The sequence below is a fragment of the Corapipo altera genome, unplaced genomic scaffold (genome assembly GCF_003945725.1).
Source record: "Corapipo altera isolate COAL_440 unplaced genomic scaffold, ASM394572v1 111, whole genome shotgun sequence".
Taxonomy (NCBI): domain Eukaryota; kingdom Metazoa; phylum Chordata; class Aves; order Passeriformes; family Pipridae; genus Corapipo; species Corapipo altera.
In genome coordinates this window covers 177,607-191,574 of record NW_020884973.1, presented here as the reverse complement: position 1 = coordinate 191,574, position 13,968 = coordinate 177,607, and the positions used below count along the sequence as shown (strand labels likewise).

The 13,968-nt window shown below is 43.3% G+C and overlaps 1 protein-coding gene across 5 annotated transcripts in view; it reads right to left on the bottom strand.

Moving 5' to 3' along the window:
* The window catches only part of KCNIP1 (potassium voltage-gated channel interacting protein 1), a 469,203-nt gene that overhangs the window by 289,153 nt on the left and 166,082 nt on the right, over positions 1-13,968 (bottom strand). Inside the window, exon 1 of one of the 5 annotated variants that reach the window (XM_027665227.1) lies at positions 6,960-7,270. The exons of 3 other annotated variants lie outside the window; for them this stretch is intronic. Coding sequence is in view for 1 of the 2 variants with exons in the window: in XM_027665223.1 (XP_027521024.1) it covers positions 6,640-6,700 (61 nt within the window). In the remaining variant the exon portion in view is untranslated. Of the gene's footprint in view, positions 1-6,639; positions 6,936-6,959; positions 7,271-13,968 lie in introns of those variants that run through there. One more of the 5 variants, XM_027665223.1, reaches the window with a different exon arrangement.

The window sequence follows — 13,968 nt, the reverse complement described above, 5'->3', positions numbered from 1 at the left end:
AGCAGTCACACTTACGCATTCACATCTAAAGCTACAATGAAATCACAAGCCAAAAAAGGGTTTGGAAGTTTTGGTGAATAATTGTAATAAGTAATTATTTTGATTAATGAAACACTTCAGCTAAAAAAAAATACTATTTGAAAAATTTGTAAATCTTCAGGGTTTTTAACAGATTATAACTAAATAACAAGATAAACTTTTTGACTGTAGGTTTGTAAGCGGAGAAATAAAAGATTTTTATTTTGCCCTCATGTTTTACTAAAATCAGAATGAGTAGCTATGGTTTACCTTGGTCTGCTTTATTACAGATTTTTTTCCTCAAAAAATTATACAACCCTTACTGACTCCTGTTTACATATTTGGTGATATTAAAAACTGTAAAGCTAGGAATTGCTCAGAATTTCTGCACAGTTTTGAGTTCCAAGCTTTTTGCATCTACAGTGTTAAATATTTTCAGCTGCAAAAAATCCCAGTGCATCCTAGTGCCCTTTCCACTCATGAAGTAATGCACACTGGAAGAGCTGGTGATGATAAAGGTTGGAAGACTACCAAGGCTAGAATTTTAAAGTTGGAAAGTATTTTCTGATTTACCCTTTTAAATTATTGTGGAACAAAATGAAACTTTAAAGCACTGCAGCCCACTAGCATGCAGAGCTGAAGTCTCTGATCACCTGCTTTCTTTGTAGTGGGTTTCACGGCTCTGTGTGGACATGCTGCATGCAGCAGAGGCACACGGTGCCCCTTCCTATAGGCAGGAAGTCAGCATATACACATGCTAATGCAACATAGAACACTATGCAGGGTACTTTCCTCCGTCCATTTCACTTTATTCCAAACCTCCAAACTGGCTCTGACTTCAGCATATCAGGCAGGAGCTATATGCCTCTGGGAAGCCACCAGGGACACACAGAGCTTATTTTAATTTTGTCATTGCTATCCACTCCTAAAAATCGCTATTTGAGATCCCTCTGCCTCAGTGCCAGGAGTCAATTGAAGGCAAAGGAAGAAATTTAGATCTAGCAACCGCATGTGAGCTAAGGAAATTTTGGTTGAAAGATGGAGGAGTGGGGAATGGAAGCAGTCATGAGTCCATAAGTCCTGCTCACCTCTAACCCCATGCTCAGGTGAGCTCTTGTTGGGAGGACACAGGAAAGCTGGGGCAAACAACTCCCTCACCTCCACGCCACCCACTGCAGGTGCGTCAGCCACATGGCCGGGAAAACAGTGAGCACTAATGTTCACTCTGCTAAGGAAATAATCAGGGCACAGGGCTGTACAGCCTGAGTCTCTTTAGGGCACACACATTCGTTCACAGCAGTGGCAGGCTTTCGAGTTTCTTTGAGGAACAGATGCAAGAGAAGGGCAACTTCAAAGCTTTTCTTTTGCAACAGCGTGTACCAGGCAAAATACATCACAGGGCAGCTTCTGTGCCCAAATCTATCATCTCCATTCCATGGCTAAGGTTGACAAGGGCCCATTCCTCAAAACACTGCTGAACCATTTTTTCACCTTTTGAGCAGAGAAGCAGGTTGTTCTAGTACAGGGAAGTGAAAGGGCACAGCCATGACCTAGCAACCATAGGACCTCAGGGCAATCTGATGTTCTTATGAAGATTGCCGAGTCAAGCAGACTTGGCTTCCTAGTAAGTAAAACGGTTGAAAATACAGCTGGTCAGGCACAAAATCTGATAATTTTGGACAATAAGCCATTTCAAAACAAAGCCTAGAAATTGCTCACTACAAAAATGGCACAACTGACATTTTAAGCAAAATTTTTGCTGTTAGCTCTAGCAAAATTAAACTGCACCAGACTCCTCTTGCTACTTTAGGTTTGGGTGGTCTTGGATCAAAACATGGTTACTCACATTTAACAGTCAGATTATCAACTGAAAGTGGTGCTGCTTGCTGCTGATCTGGGGGTCAGAGCTGCAGCCCCTAGCTCTAAGCCCAAACAAGATTCAGGTATTGAAAAAGAGTCAAGTCATATTTCACTTTCACTGGAGGGGCTGTGTGGACTTAGAGAACAGAAAGAACAAACAAAAGAACAAATGAAAGAACAAACAAAAGAACCCAGAGGTACAGAGAGCAGTCAAAACAAGAAAGTCCCCTGCTTTAGCAACCTGCTAAATGGAACGTTTCCATGACGAATATGGAAATGGCTGATTCTAGCCACAAATTTGGTCATGATTGGATGCAGACTGTAAAAACACACACAAAAAAATCTCTATTTCTGCATCTAGTTGAAACCAGAGGTGCATTTCTGTGTGTATTATCTGCTGTGCTGGCCTTCTGTCTTTTAGTTCTGTGTTTTTTTCTGGTTTTTTTTCTCCTCATTTATTTGCTTTATTGCTTATGTTTGCAGGAGGATATACCAGCAGCTTGAAATTCTCGAGTCCATCTCAATCATCTGTCTAAGCACTAACTACTACATATGTCTAAGCACTCCTCAGTTTTGCTGGCATTTGCTTCATATTGACCTCTGAATGTCTCTTCCTGTTCCTAGTAACCCAAATCCTTGTATCTTTAGGGTTTTTAAAGTGACAGTAATCCCAGAGCCAGAGCGTGGATAAGGTTGGAAGGGACCCCCAGTACCCTCCTCAAGGCAGGGTTAACTACAACAAGTTGCTCATGACTGTATCCAGTTGGGGTTTGAGTATGTCCAAGCTTGAAGACTCCACAGTCTCTCTGGGGGGTCTGTTCCAGTGTTCAGTCACTTTCACAGTAATTTCTTTTTCTTATATTAAGGTGGAATTTCTTGTATTTCAGTTTGTGCCTGTTGCCCCTTCACCTGTCCCTGGGCACCAGAGAAGAGCCTGGCTCCAACACCTCTGCTCTCCACATCAGGCATTTATACAACATGATTAAGACCTCCCTGAGCCTCCTCTGCTGCAGGGTGAACAATCACAGCTCTCTCAGTCTCTCCCTGTATGTCAGATGCTCCAATTGACTAATATTCCTCATGACTCTTCAGTGTACTAAGGCCAGTAAGTCCTCACCTCTCCCATACAGGGGAGCCCAGCACCAGACACGGCACTGTGTCTCACCAATGCTGTGCAGAGGAAGAGCATCACTTCCCTTGATCTGCTGGAGGTGCTCTGCCAAGAACAGCCCAGGAGGCCACTAGCCACCTTTGCTGCTGGCTCACTGTCAGCTTGTCTCCAGGACCTCAGCCAGGCTCCACCAGCATCCCAGGAATGCTGGCCTGAGATACAAGCAAAGTGAACAGGGTGGAAAGAGGTATCATCTTTTAGTGGGCCAACTAAGAATGCTGGAAACGGCAGATGAGAATCCCAGCAATGAACGAAGTTAAAACATCATCAGTCAAGGAGATCACAGGAAATGACTTCTAATGAAATATACAAATAATTGGTGGAACTGCCCCAAGCCACTCCCAAAGCAAACAGCACAAATCTCACAGACCATCCAGGGACTCTACAGCAAACAGGGAAAGCTTCTGCAGCTTTACTTGACAGGATTGCAAGTCTAAGAAGCAGAAATCTTTATCCATCTTTATCCATCAGGACAGGGTGTCCCAACCCACCAGGACAAAATGCAATTACATTGGATTAAGTTTCCACATTCAAGCCAAGCAAATGGTCTCCTCCTCTACAGACCCACAACACTGTCCTCTCTCAGAGACAAGAGCTCACGCTTGATGGACCGCTGCTCTCCATTTGAAGACAATTTCTGTGTCACTCCTGCCTTAATGATTCAGGCTCCCCATTTTCACTAGAACGAGGAATTAAATCTTGTACTCTTGAACAGTGCTACACTATGACCTCTCTCCAGCATTGCTGCTCACAGCTGGAATAACCAAACCAGCCTCCAGTCCCACTGCCAGCACTCTGGACACACCCACAACCAGGACATGAGGGGGAACAGCACAGGCAGAGGAGCAGTGACGTACGCTGAAGCTGGAAGAGTTCAGCACGGGCCACTTGAGCCCACTCTGCCCTGACCCACCATGTGCTTACTGGTATTAACTGATCTCTGGAACTCCTCACTTTAGGCATGACCTGTTTATTTTATCTTTTCTTGAAACAATGCCTGTTTTTTGATTTTACTTTACTACACAAGAGCTACAGAGCTTCAGGTGGAGGTGCGAGCTATTTAGCTAAAAAAGGCTCAGAAGAGCGCATATTTACCAGGACAAGAGAGCATTTGCAGAGGTGTAGATACAACTGTTACAAGTATTTCTCCAAGCTCGTTTCACTAGCAGTATTTAACTCCTTCATAAAGTTCTGAAATAGTCAAATAAGCACATAGATAAATATAATAAAAAATAAATAAGATAATAATATGTGATAATCTAATAATAAAATAAAAACTTTTCTCAATCAAAGACAGATATCAATATCCAATAGAGCAGTAACACCCAGGCATCACCAACCAGCTGCCATCTGGCAGAGAAGCCCCAACAGCTGTGCAGCCAGCAGTGGGACAAGTAATCCTTCCCCTCTGCTCAGCACTTGGGCAAACACATCCAGAGTGCTGGGGCCAGTTTGGGGCTCACCAGAACAAGGCAGACGTGCATATGCTAGAATATGGTCCAGTAGAGGTCACCAGGATGACTGAGGGCTGGAAGAGATGCTGAGAGAACATGTGGACAATACTAAGGACTCCATCACGGAGCGGTGATTGACTTCTACCAACTATTTAGCTCACAGACAAATAACAATTTCAGATTGTATTCAAGCCCAGCACACATTAGTGTTTTGTGGCCGGCAAGGTGAAGTGCTAACAGTCAGTGTAAAATACACCAGCAAACCTGTCTCTGTTTGGAGATCTGAGGGATCATTTGGGCATCAGTGCACAGAAACATCTGCAACTGGTTGAAGACAGCCAAAACCAGCAACGTTGTTCTGTAATGCTCTTTTCTGACAGGTAAACCTATAAAAGTGTAAAATTCTGTACTGGCTTTGAAAATAGCCAAGAAAATCAAAGGAATTTCCTCCAAATTGCTTTTTCCAACTGGGTGCTCTACTAACCAGCAACATCATGTGGATAACACATCAGAGCCAAGAGGAGATAACTCTGGAAACACAAGTATTGATAAATATAGCTGAATAACCACTGCCAGCAGGCATCAGGAAGATTGAATTCCATTGTAAAGGTAAAAATGTGTGACCAGATGGTGGATTTTTACTGCTCGTGACCTCCAACAGAAAGCAGTGGCTTGCATCCACTAGATAGTTGAGCCAATCACAAGACAACAAAGTCACAGAGAAAAGTTATGTTCAACCACAAATTATCTACGTTTAGTGGAAATCAGCTTCAGCTCTCAGGTTTCTTTCAGGTGGACAAGACTCCCCTTAGTGACACAGCAGCCATCATGCCCAGTACATCCTGCTCAGTCTTATTGTACTTCAGTGCCTAAACACGAGTCTCCCAGCTGCAGGTGTAACTCAGTGCTTAGACAGTAATACAGCTATCCCGCATTAAAAGTAATACCATACATGTCCCAGACAACTGTACAATCATGGGTGCATTATAATAACACAGGAAGGTGAACTGTTAACCATGTACACACACTCTAAGGTAAAACATTACCTTACTGTTACCAGGAATGCAGAATTTTACACTTGTTCACGAACTTACCACAATTAAATCCCCGGCACAGCTTGTGCCCATTTCTCTTTTGAGTGATTACTTGGTGTTTGATATTTCCTAAGTTAGTTTTTAATTTAAATTGAAAGAAAATACATACCAACTTGCAGTTCAAAAGTATATATAACTGAGCTACAGATCCAGTGGAAAAGGAGATCTATCCTAAGAATATTGAGAGACTGTTAAATGCAGAGGTTCTGGTAGGGAATATTTACAAATAGCAGAAAGACTTGCTGAAGTTACAGAGTCTTTCCTTTTGTTTTCCAAAAAATACTCATTCTGTACAGTATAGATGTGCCCCTGACAGTGCTTTCAACTTTCTGCTCAGCAACACCCTAGAATTCTTGAATTAACCCTGAAGAAAACTGAGCAAAGCTCAAGCAAATACTACAAAAACCAGACCTCTTGAAAAATCAGTATTTACAGACAACATTTATGGATTTAAGGATTAAAATTCTTGGGATTGCTGCTTACTCTCTCATTTTTTATGAGCTTCTGCTCCTCTCCTTCTTTACAAAAACATCCTAATTTTTTCCCCTCTCGATAATCTTTATAAAACACACATCATTAGTACTGCACACTTGGTGTTGGATTACTGAATATGCAACACTGACTCTAACAATACTTCCTGAGACAGAAACCCCAAGGCATTGGGAAGAATTTGCTGTGTATCTACATTTTATTTCCTATTCAAAGGGTTTATAAAGCATGGGATTTGGAAATAAACAAGTCTCTTCTGCAAGTGCTCTGCATATGGAGCCACTGAGTTTCTCCTCCTCATACATGCCTGCATGAAGGATAACAGTATTTCAGATGCTTTTCAACCCCCAAGCTCCTCCACAGCAATTTTCTCATGCCCACACAATTTTCCCACCACATTGCATCCCACTCTCCTCTGCAAATTACAGCTCAGAAAAACATTGCCAGGTTCCTTGCAAGTGGCACATGTTCATATTCTCCTCCCTTCCTAATACAAATTTCTCCCACAGCAAATATACGAAAGGGACAGAAAAAGCATAATAGGAGGTCTTACCTTTTGACGGTCTTCTCTGTTTTGTTTGTAGAGAAGAGAACGTACCCATTACAGCACCCATTGCAAAAGCTACTCGTGAGTTTTTGAGGAGGATTTATTTTGTCTGGGATTTTTTTTTTAAATATTCTTATCCTACCCCTCCACTGACAGTGAATAAAATCTATGTGAAATGCCCCCAAGAACAAAGCAAAAGAGAGGAAGTCAAGAGAAGAAAGAAAAGAAGGAAGGAGAAGGGAAAAAGCAAAGCACTGCAGCTCAGCGTTCAGCAAGCGTTAAGCTTTGAGGGTTTTTTTTCAGTCAACACACATGCACTGACTCACAGCCGGCTGCACTGTTATTATTCAAAACAGCTCCCCATCAAAATTTAAATGCTAGGTAGATTCCCTCAGACCAGAGCTGGCAGCAAATGCATCAAAATATTTACTGGAGCACAGCCACATAAACACACAGGGTAATTCTTCCTCCTGTTCCCTTATGGCTCAAACCAGCAGCCTGTAGGTCTAGCGAGAAAGCATCAGTGCAGCTCTTGCAGTGAATACTAAACTGGAATCCTGTAGGCATGCTGAGGGTCTCGGAGGGGAAGCCAGGGCTTTGGGTTGAGTACCAACTCTAAATGAACAGAAATCTGAGTGGGAAGCGATAGTGAGCAAGGCATCAAAGCCCCAGCTGTGCGGACTGCGTGCTCCTGCTAATTAAGAGTCTGACAGAAAGGTGGGAAGCAGCAATTTCCAACAGTCTTCTCAAGCAGAAAAGTCAGAGGAAAATTACTAAGTACAATGGGGGAAAACAGAAAATTTCACCACAGTCCTTTTCCTTCATATCCTCTCTCAAACACCAGAAGTACATGCAAGACAGTTAATAACTTATTTTTCTGCCAAGTATGTATGTGCACACACTTTTTAAGGAGACTAAAACAATAAACTGTTGAAACAAAACTCTGCAAACATCCAGTGGCTAGAAGAAAGTAGGACAGTTCCCAGCATTTTTTTCTGTTCTGTCATGTTTCAGAAAATCAGCTACGCATCTGGTTGCGTTTCCTCAGAAGGTGAAATAGCAAGTGCTCAGTTACAGAAGGAGTTAAATATACTGAGACAGGCTTCGAAACCCCAATTAATTTCCTACTTGCACATGGTGACTGAGATTAAGGCAGCACCTGTGCAAATACTGTATTTTTCAGAAGAAATTCATTCCTATACCGGAGACCGTACCATGTTGCCTCACCGAGTTTCCCCAGCCTTCCTCTAACTTTGCAGTAAAGATTTCCTCTAACACAGATGCCAGCTCCCCTAGGATCAGGAGCTGTCCAGCACTGGTGTCCCTGGAGGTGCAGCTCTGCTTCACCTGCTCCTCACGTGCTGCAGCAACGCTGTCTTTGCATGCACAGCTGTATTTCAATCCCCAGCGCATACCAGCAAAGAGCTTCCCATTAGTTCCTGGTTCCAAAAGCCATTACAGAAAATAGTTTATTTTTTCTTGTTTACAACTCATTGAACTTTTTGTGAGGAATGCCTGGGTGAAGGTACTGTTTTAAATACCAAAATCCTGAACTGAAACACATCAGTTTGCAGGTAGGTGCAAACTGCCTGAGACTTGGGGCACACAGGGGCCTTTGTCATCATGGGAGGAGCCTATCCTGGCTTGAGCAACATTCCCTGCCTGCCCTCATTCTTCCCCTCCTGCCAGCCACAGCTGTGGGCCCACTGCCCCTGGGGTAAAGGCTTCTCCAGCCACCCAGATCCAGATGGGGATCCCTCAGACTACATTGATCTCTACCAGGCACTGAAAAGCTGTGCAAGGTTCTTAAGCTCTTTTTTAATTTAAATATTTATATTTATTTTATTAATATTTTATTTGCATTTATGGATTAAAATATTAGATAGGCTACAGTGGGCATGTGGAAAATCACTGCTCTTAGCACTTGTGCAGACATCAAAGGCTGGAGAGTGACCAGAGGCCACAGCAGATGTCTCCAAGATGTCAAAAATGGAATCTTCTATCTAAGTAAACTGTCACTAGCAGAAATCAAGCACTGCCAAAGTTGCCACTCAACCATGTGTCCCATCTACATCTTTTAAGTATCTCCAGGAATGGTGATTGTCTCACTGCCCTGGGCAGCCTGTGCCAGTGCTTGACCACCCTTTTGGTGAAGGACTTTTTCCTAATATCCAAACTAAACCTCCCCTTGAGGCCAATTCCTCTTGTCCTATCACTTGTTACTCGGAAGAAGAGACAAACCCCCATCTGATTCTAACCTCCTTACATCAAAAAGCACCTTGAAAGTAGCTGGCTTCAGGATTCCTCCTGACATCGGTTGGATCCCAGCCACGCAGAAAGAGCTTGGCCTGGGAGTGACAGATCAGGCTGCCCATATGGTGAGATACCAGAGACAGAAGTAATCTGGGAAGACAAAATTGCACCCTTGATGCTGCACTGTTGTTTACTTGAAAGAGCATGGCATAGGAAAGCAGAGGGCAAATGTAACTATTCATTTTTCTTTGAAACCTGAAAGAAAGATCTGTCTTGGCTGGAAACCAGATCCATATGAAATCATAGGGATAAGTGGGTGCAAGCATTTTTATTTGTATGGCTCAATATACAAGAATGAGGAAAAGATGTCTGTGCCTTGGCAGATGAGCAGAGATTCCCAAATTCCCAGTTCAAAAATCAGATGCTTCTTCTCACAGCTGAAAACCAAGAGCTCAGAGGAACAGAAGCATCATAACCACTAAAGAATTAGGGTATTTGCCACAGCATGCAGGAATTCTCTTTCCCCAAAGATCATCATCCAAATTTGTCAACCTAGGAGAGCAATCTTTGAGATGTAACAAGTGCTGGTGGTCATTCTCTATCTGAGGAGTTGAATATTTTTCAGAGTATTTCCTTTAGAGGCAAGAAGCTGCGTGAGCACTGATTGTGATGGTGAAATGCACAGTTGTAGCAGTATGGGTACCTAAGCCAGCATCCTGGATAGGAGCTACTATCAGAGGACCAAAAGAACCTCAGGAAAAGGAGACACTATGTTGTGCCGAACCTGACTGCAGCCCCAGAAGGTATTTGCAGCCAGAGCCCAGCCACCTCCCACTTCCCAGTGCAGGGAGAAACTCCGGCGAAACATTGTGGGACTCTCTCATGGCATGATTCACCACAGTCCTCAAGTGCTTGCTTGCATAGCTGAAGGTATGTACCACTTCATGATGCTGGTGCTATGCCTAAATCCACCTCCTTTCCCACAAAAATTCACCCAACAGGTACGTGACTTATGTGACCATCTCAGCAGTCACCGCTAAGGAGGGGAGAGTCCCCCATGAGAAGGGGCCGCAAGTGTCACTCAGATGATGGGCAGACACAAGCTAGGCATGCACAGATACAGCAAAGGGTCCATCAGGGTATGCCTCTGTCCCAGAAGAAGCCTGTATACACCCTCTCCTGAGCTAGGTTAGCAGACAGATATGTCCCCACTGGTTACCACTAATCCATCATTATTGTCTGTCAACCATTAAATCATGTTCCATCCTTTTATCACTGCTGTATACTATGTAAACTCTGTCTACTGACTACTAGAATCATGACCTAATACTATTCACTGATCCTCTTCCTGATTTCTTTCTGCCTCATAACTCTATAATATTGCTCTTAATAAGCATCTGTGAGACTTTGAAACATCAGAGCAAAGCAGTAAGACACTAACAGTGATTCTGGATGTAGCCAGAAGGCTTGGTCAGAAAAAGAAATTCATTATTTTTAATAAATACAGATATAGCATCTTCACTTAGGCAGTCATATCACTAGCTAGCTGATATCAGTGTAGGATGGAAAACTCCCAGGAGCAAGGTCAGAGGGATTGGTATGGCTCTGCGCCCTGACACAAGATCAGGTCTGCTTCCAACTAAAGATGGGTACTGGTCCGAACCGGAGCCAGACCACCCTTGCATTGTATTTGCCTTGAACTACACATTTCTGGCATTTCTGTGGGCATATACAGGAAAGTAAAGGGGGAGGTTGGTTTTTTGTCATCATGCAGAAATCTGGACCACCAGCAGGAAAACACCACCTCCCTAAGCACTGTTACCTAGGGACATCCCTGGGTTATCAGCCATTCTCTCCTGCAAGGCACAGGTGGAAACATCTGCCTGCAGCACTAGCAAGGGAATGCCTCAGATATACCCAGATCTTAAAACTTTGTGGACATCAGTGAAATTCATTCTGGTGTATTTTTTTTGTCTCTCAAAGTACAGCAATGAGCACTCACATAACACGAACACAAATAAAACCTGAAAACTTCCTGTCTATAGCAAGCCCTTGTCATTCATTCTGTATCTATCACTTTGAAGTGCTTCCAAGGTAGGTTCTGTTTTAGAAAACCTAAATAGAGCTTGAAATGACTGACTCCTCTTCCCTTCTGAGTATTTTAGGAAGGAGACCTTGGCCAGAGTTTCCATGTGCTTTAAACTAAAGGACTTTCCTTTTTCATATTCCAGTAACTAACACTTGTTTCAGGGAAGCATTTTACATTTACCCAAGGAGTGCTTCACTTTAAGTCAGAGGTAGAGGTGATTTTCTGCTCACCTGAGCAGGTACTCTGTAGAGCAGTTTCTCTACAGGCTGGATGTAAACAGAATCCTTCCAACAAGCAACTGAGAGCATACAAGTAGCAGACTAGGAGCCGGGATGATGCCACTCAAGCACTGACACAGAAATGCAAGGACTGATACTCTCAGCTGTGTTCACACAACTGCAGACTGGTCAAAAATCTGCAATAGGGACCCACCGGCACTGGCCCAATTACTGTCCGTGCTCTAGCACAAAACCACTTCCACCCATGGTGACAAGCAGTACAGACACAGTACAGTTGCTCCCATGATACTCTGGCCATGGATTCCTCCAACAGGGATGGCAGCCACAGGGAGCAGAGGAAATGCATTTTGCATTTATTGCACAGGCACCAACACAAAGCCCCCTCGCAGAAGTTGCCCATTCACCAGGAGAGCTGCCCACAGGCTCTTGTCCTCTCTTCCAGCTCCCTGATTTACAAAGTAGTTCATGAGATATTGAGACTTGGCTATCCGCTAAAAAAAAAAAATCAAAAGCAAGAAGGAAAATAATCCTTTTTTAAGTAAATTAAACGAGAGTTTCCACTGCTTAGCAAATTTTTAACCAGTTGCTGTCCTCAGCTGTCTGTGCCAGAACACCCTCTACTGAGTGCTTTGTCTGACCCTAAGCCTAAGGCTCTGTAGAAGACCTGGCAGGAGCCTTCCTGAGCCACTACCAGCCTGATTTCTGGAGTCATTGCTTGGATGAATGAGGACTTACAGATAGCACATTCACCTCAATATACCAGAGCACTCCAGACATTCTCCCAGTGCCAAAGAACTCATCCTTCAGGTCTTCTCGGTGCTGAGGCTCCAGGCATTAGCACTTCACACAGTCACAGACCAACCAAGGAAGACCAAGGTGCAAAACCATAGTAGGAAATGAACAAAAATATCTCCAGCTGGACACTGAAGAGAAGAGGAAGACCATCATACCATGTGCCTACAGCTTGGGATGCTGGCAAGGCTCCACAGTGCAGTGTCCCCAGCACTGACCCCGCAGGACTCCAAGAAGAAGGAGAGAGGTGAGCGCATCATTTCTCTTGCAGTACGAGTCATCGTTTTCCTTTATTCCTCTGCTATTACTAAAAATAACTCTTTGATTAGACTGCTCAGATTTCAACTATGCTAACCAATACATTTAAGGGGTGTTTCTTTACTGCATATATGTATCACTAACTTACAGAAATTGGCCCAGTTCAAAGTAGGAAGGCTGACAGCTAAGTCCATCTGCTGAGCAAACAGTCACTGCAAAGACCTACAGGGATAAATGGAAGTAGCATGGGACAATCTGCTGTGCCCCTGGAAACGAGCCTGATCACAGAGACACCAAGAGGAGGCAGATTTTTGCTGTTCTATACCTGTAAAAAGTGTTTGGGAATCTTTGTGGGCCATCGTTTACCTTTTTATCAATGCAAGGACTTAAGAAGTGTCCCTACTCTAGGTTTTCACAAAGTCAGAATTCACCACATATGTATTGTTTTTTCAGCACCTATTTTTTGAAGTATTTCTTCCATAAAAGCAACAACACACAAGAGCACAGTTTCATCCTTTTTTTCTCCTGTTGTGAGCCATTATAATAAATGAGAATGTTTTCAGAGGCATCTTTTGCTCTCTGTAAGGACAACATAGCAGAACAAAACCTATTAAAATATTCATTACTGCACCTTTGCAGGCCCAAAAAAGATTTCCATGCTTTGTCAGACCTCAAAGGCTAGAGGTCCTCCCTTCCATTTTGATGGAAATTTATTTTTCATTAAATGAAAGTCAGTGAATAATAATGCTGAGAAATCAGGTGGAGTAGATGAGACTTTAAGTTTTGGGATCATCTAGATTTTCATGTAAATAAGGCAGTGACAATATTAAAGCCTTGGAAAGGCACTTGCCTTCCAGTCTATAGCAAACACAGCTATGCAAAGACGAACAAAGTAAATGCAATAGTCACTTCATGCCACTAAACGGGGAACAAAAAGCCAGGTGGTGATGTCTGAGCAATAAAGGGTACCCTTCCTCTTTAAGAGCCCAAGGAAGAGAGTGGAGTACGAAGCTGGAATTTTGTATCCTATTGCTTGCTCAGAGAAAGCAGTCAAGCATCCATCTCCTGAATTCAGGATGAGATGTCCTTGCTCAGCTCTTGCCTTTCTTTTTGCAAATACCAACACAGTCCCCACTGCAGCCACATATGGGCATGCACAGCCATATATATTTGTGTGATTAAAGGAAATTAAATGAAAAAGGAACGAGGGACTGTTTAACCTGTGTGAGGCAGCACAGTGAAAGCTGAACATAAAACTACATTTTTGTCTGCCAGTTCTTCTTTGTTATAGTAATGAAACTGGGCAGATCTCCACAGAACAGACCTAACGTTTGCCCTAAGGACATCACACTCAAAAACAGACAGCTGAGAGCTCAGGAAGGGAATACTTTACATTTCTAGTAACAACTTCAACAAAACACGAGAAAGATACTGATTTATATCTTCAGTTGGAGTACTTCTTCTGTAAACAAGGGGAGACTGTTTCCAGATAAAAACTTCAAAGAACAGGGGAGATACAAGCACTCGCCTGAAGGGTAGCAAGGAGAAATGCCTGATGGCAGGAGAGGGGGGCATGCTGCAGGACCAGTGAGCACAGCTGTCCTCGCACACCACTGCCAGTGGGAGGGAGCAAACGCGGACAGATGGGCAACAGGACACCATGATGAATCCTGTAAAAGTGACAACAAGAAACAGCCAGGTAGA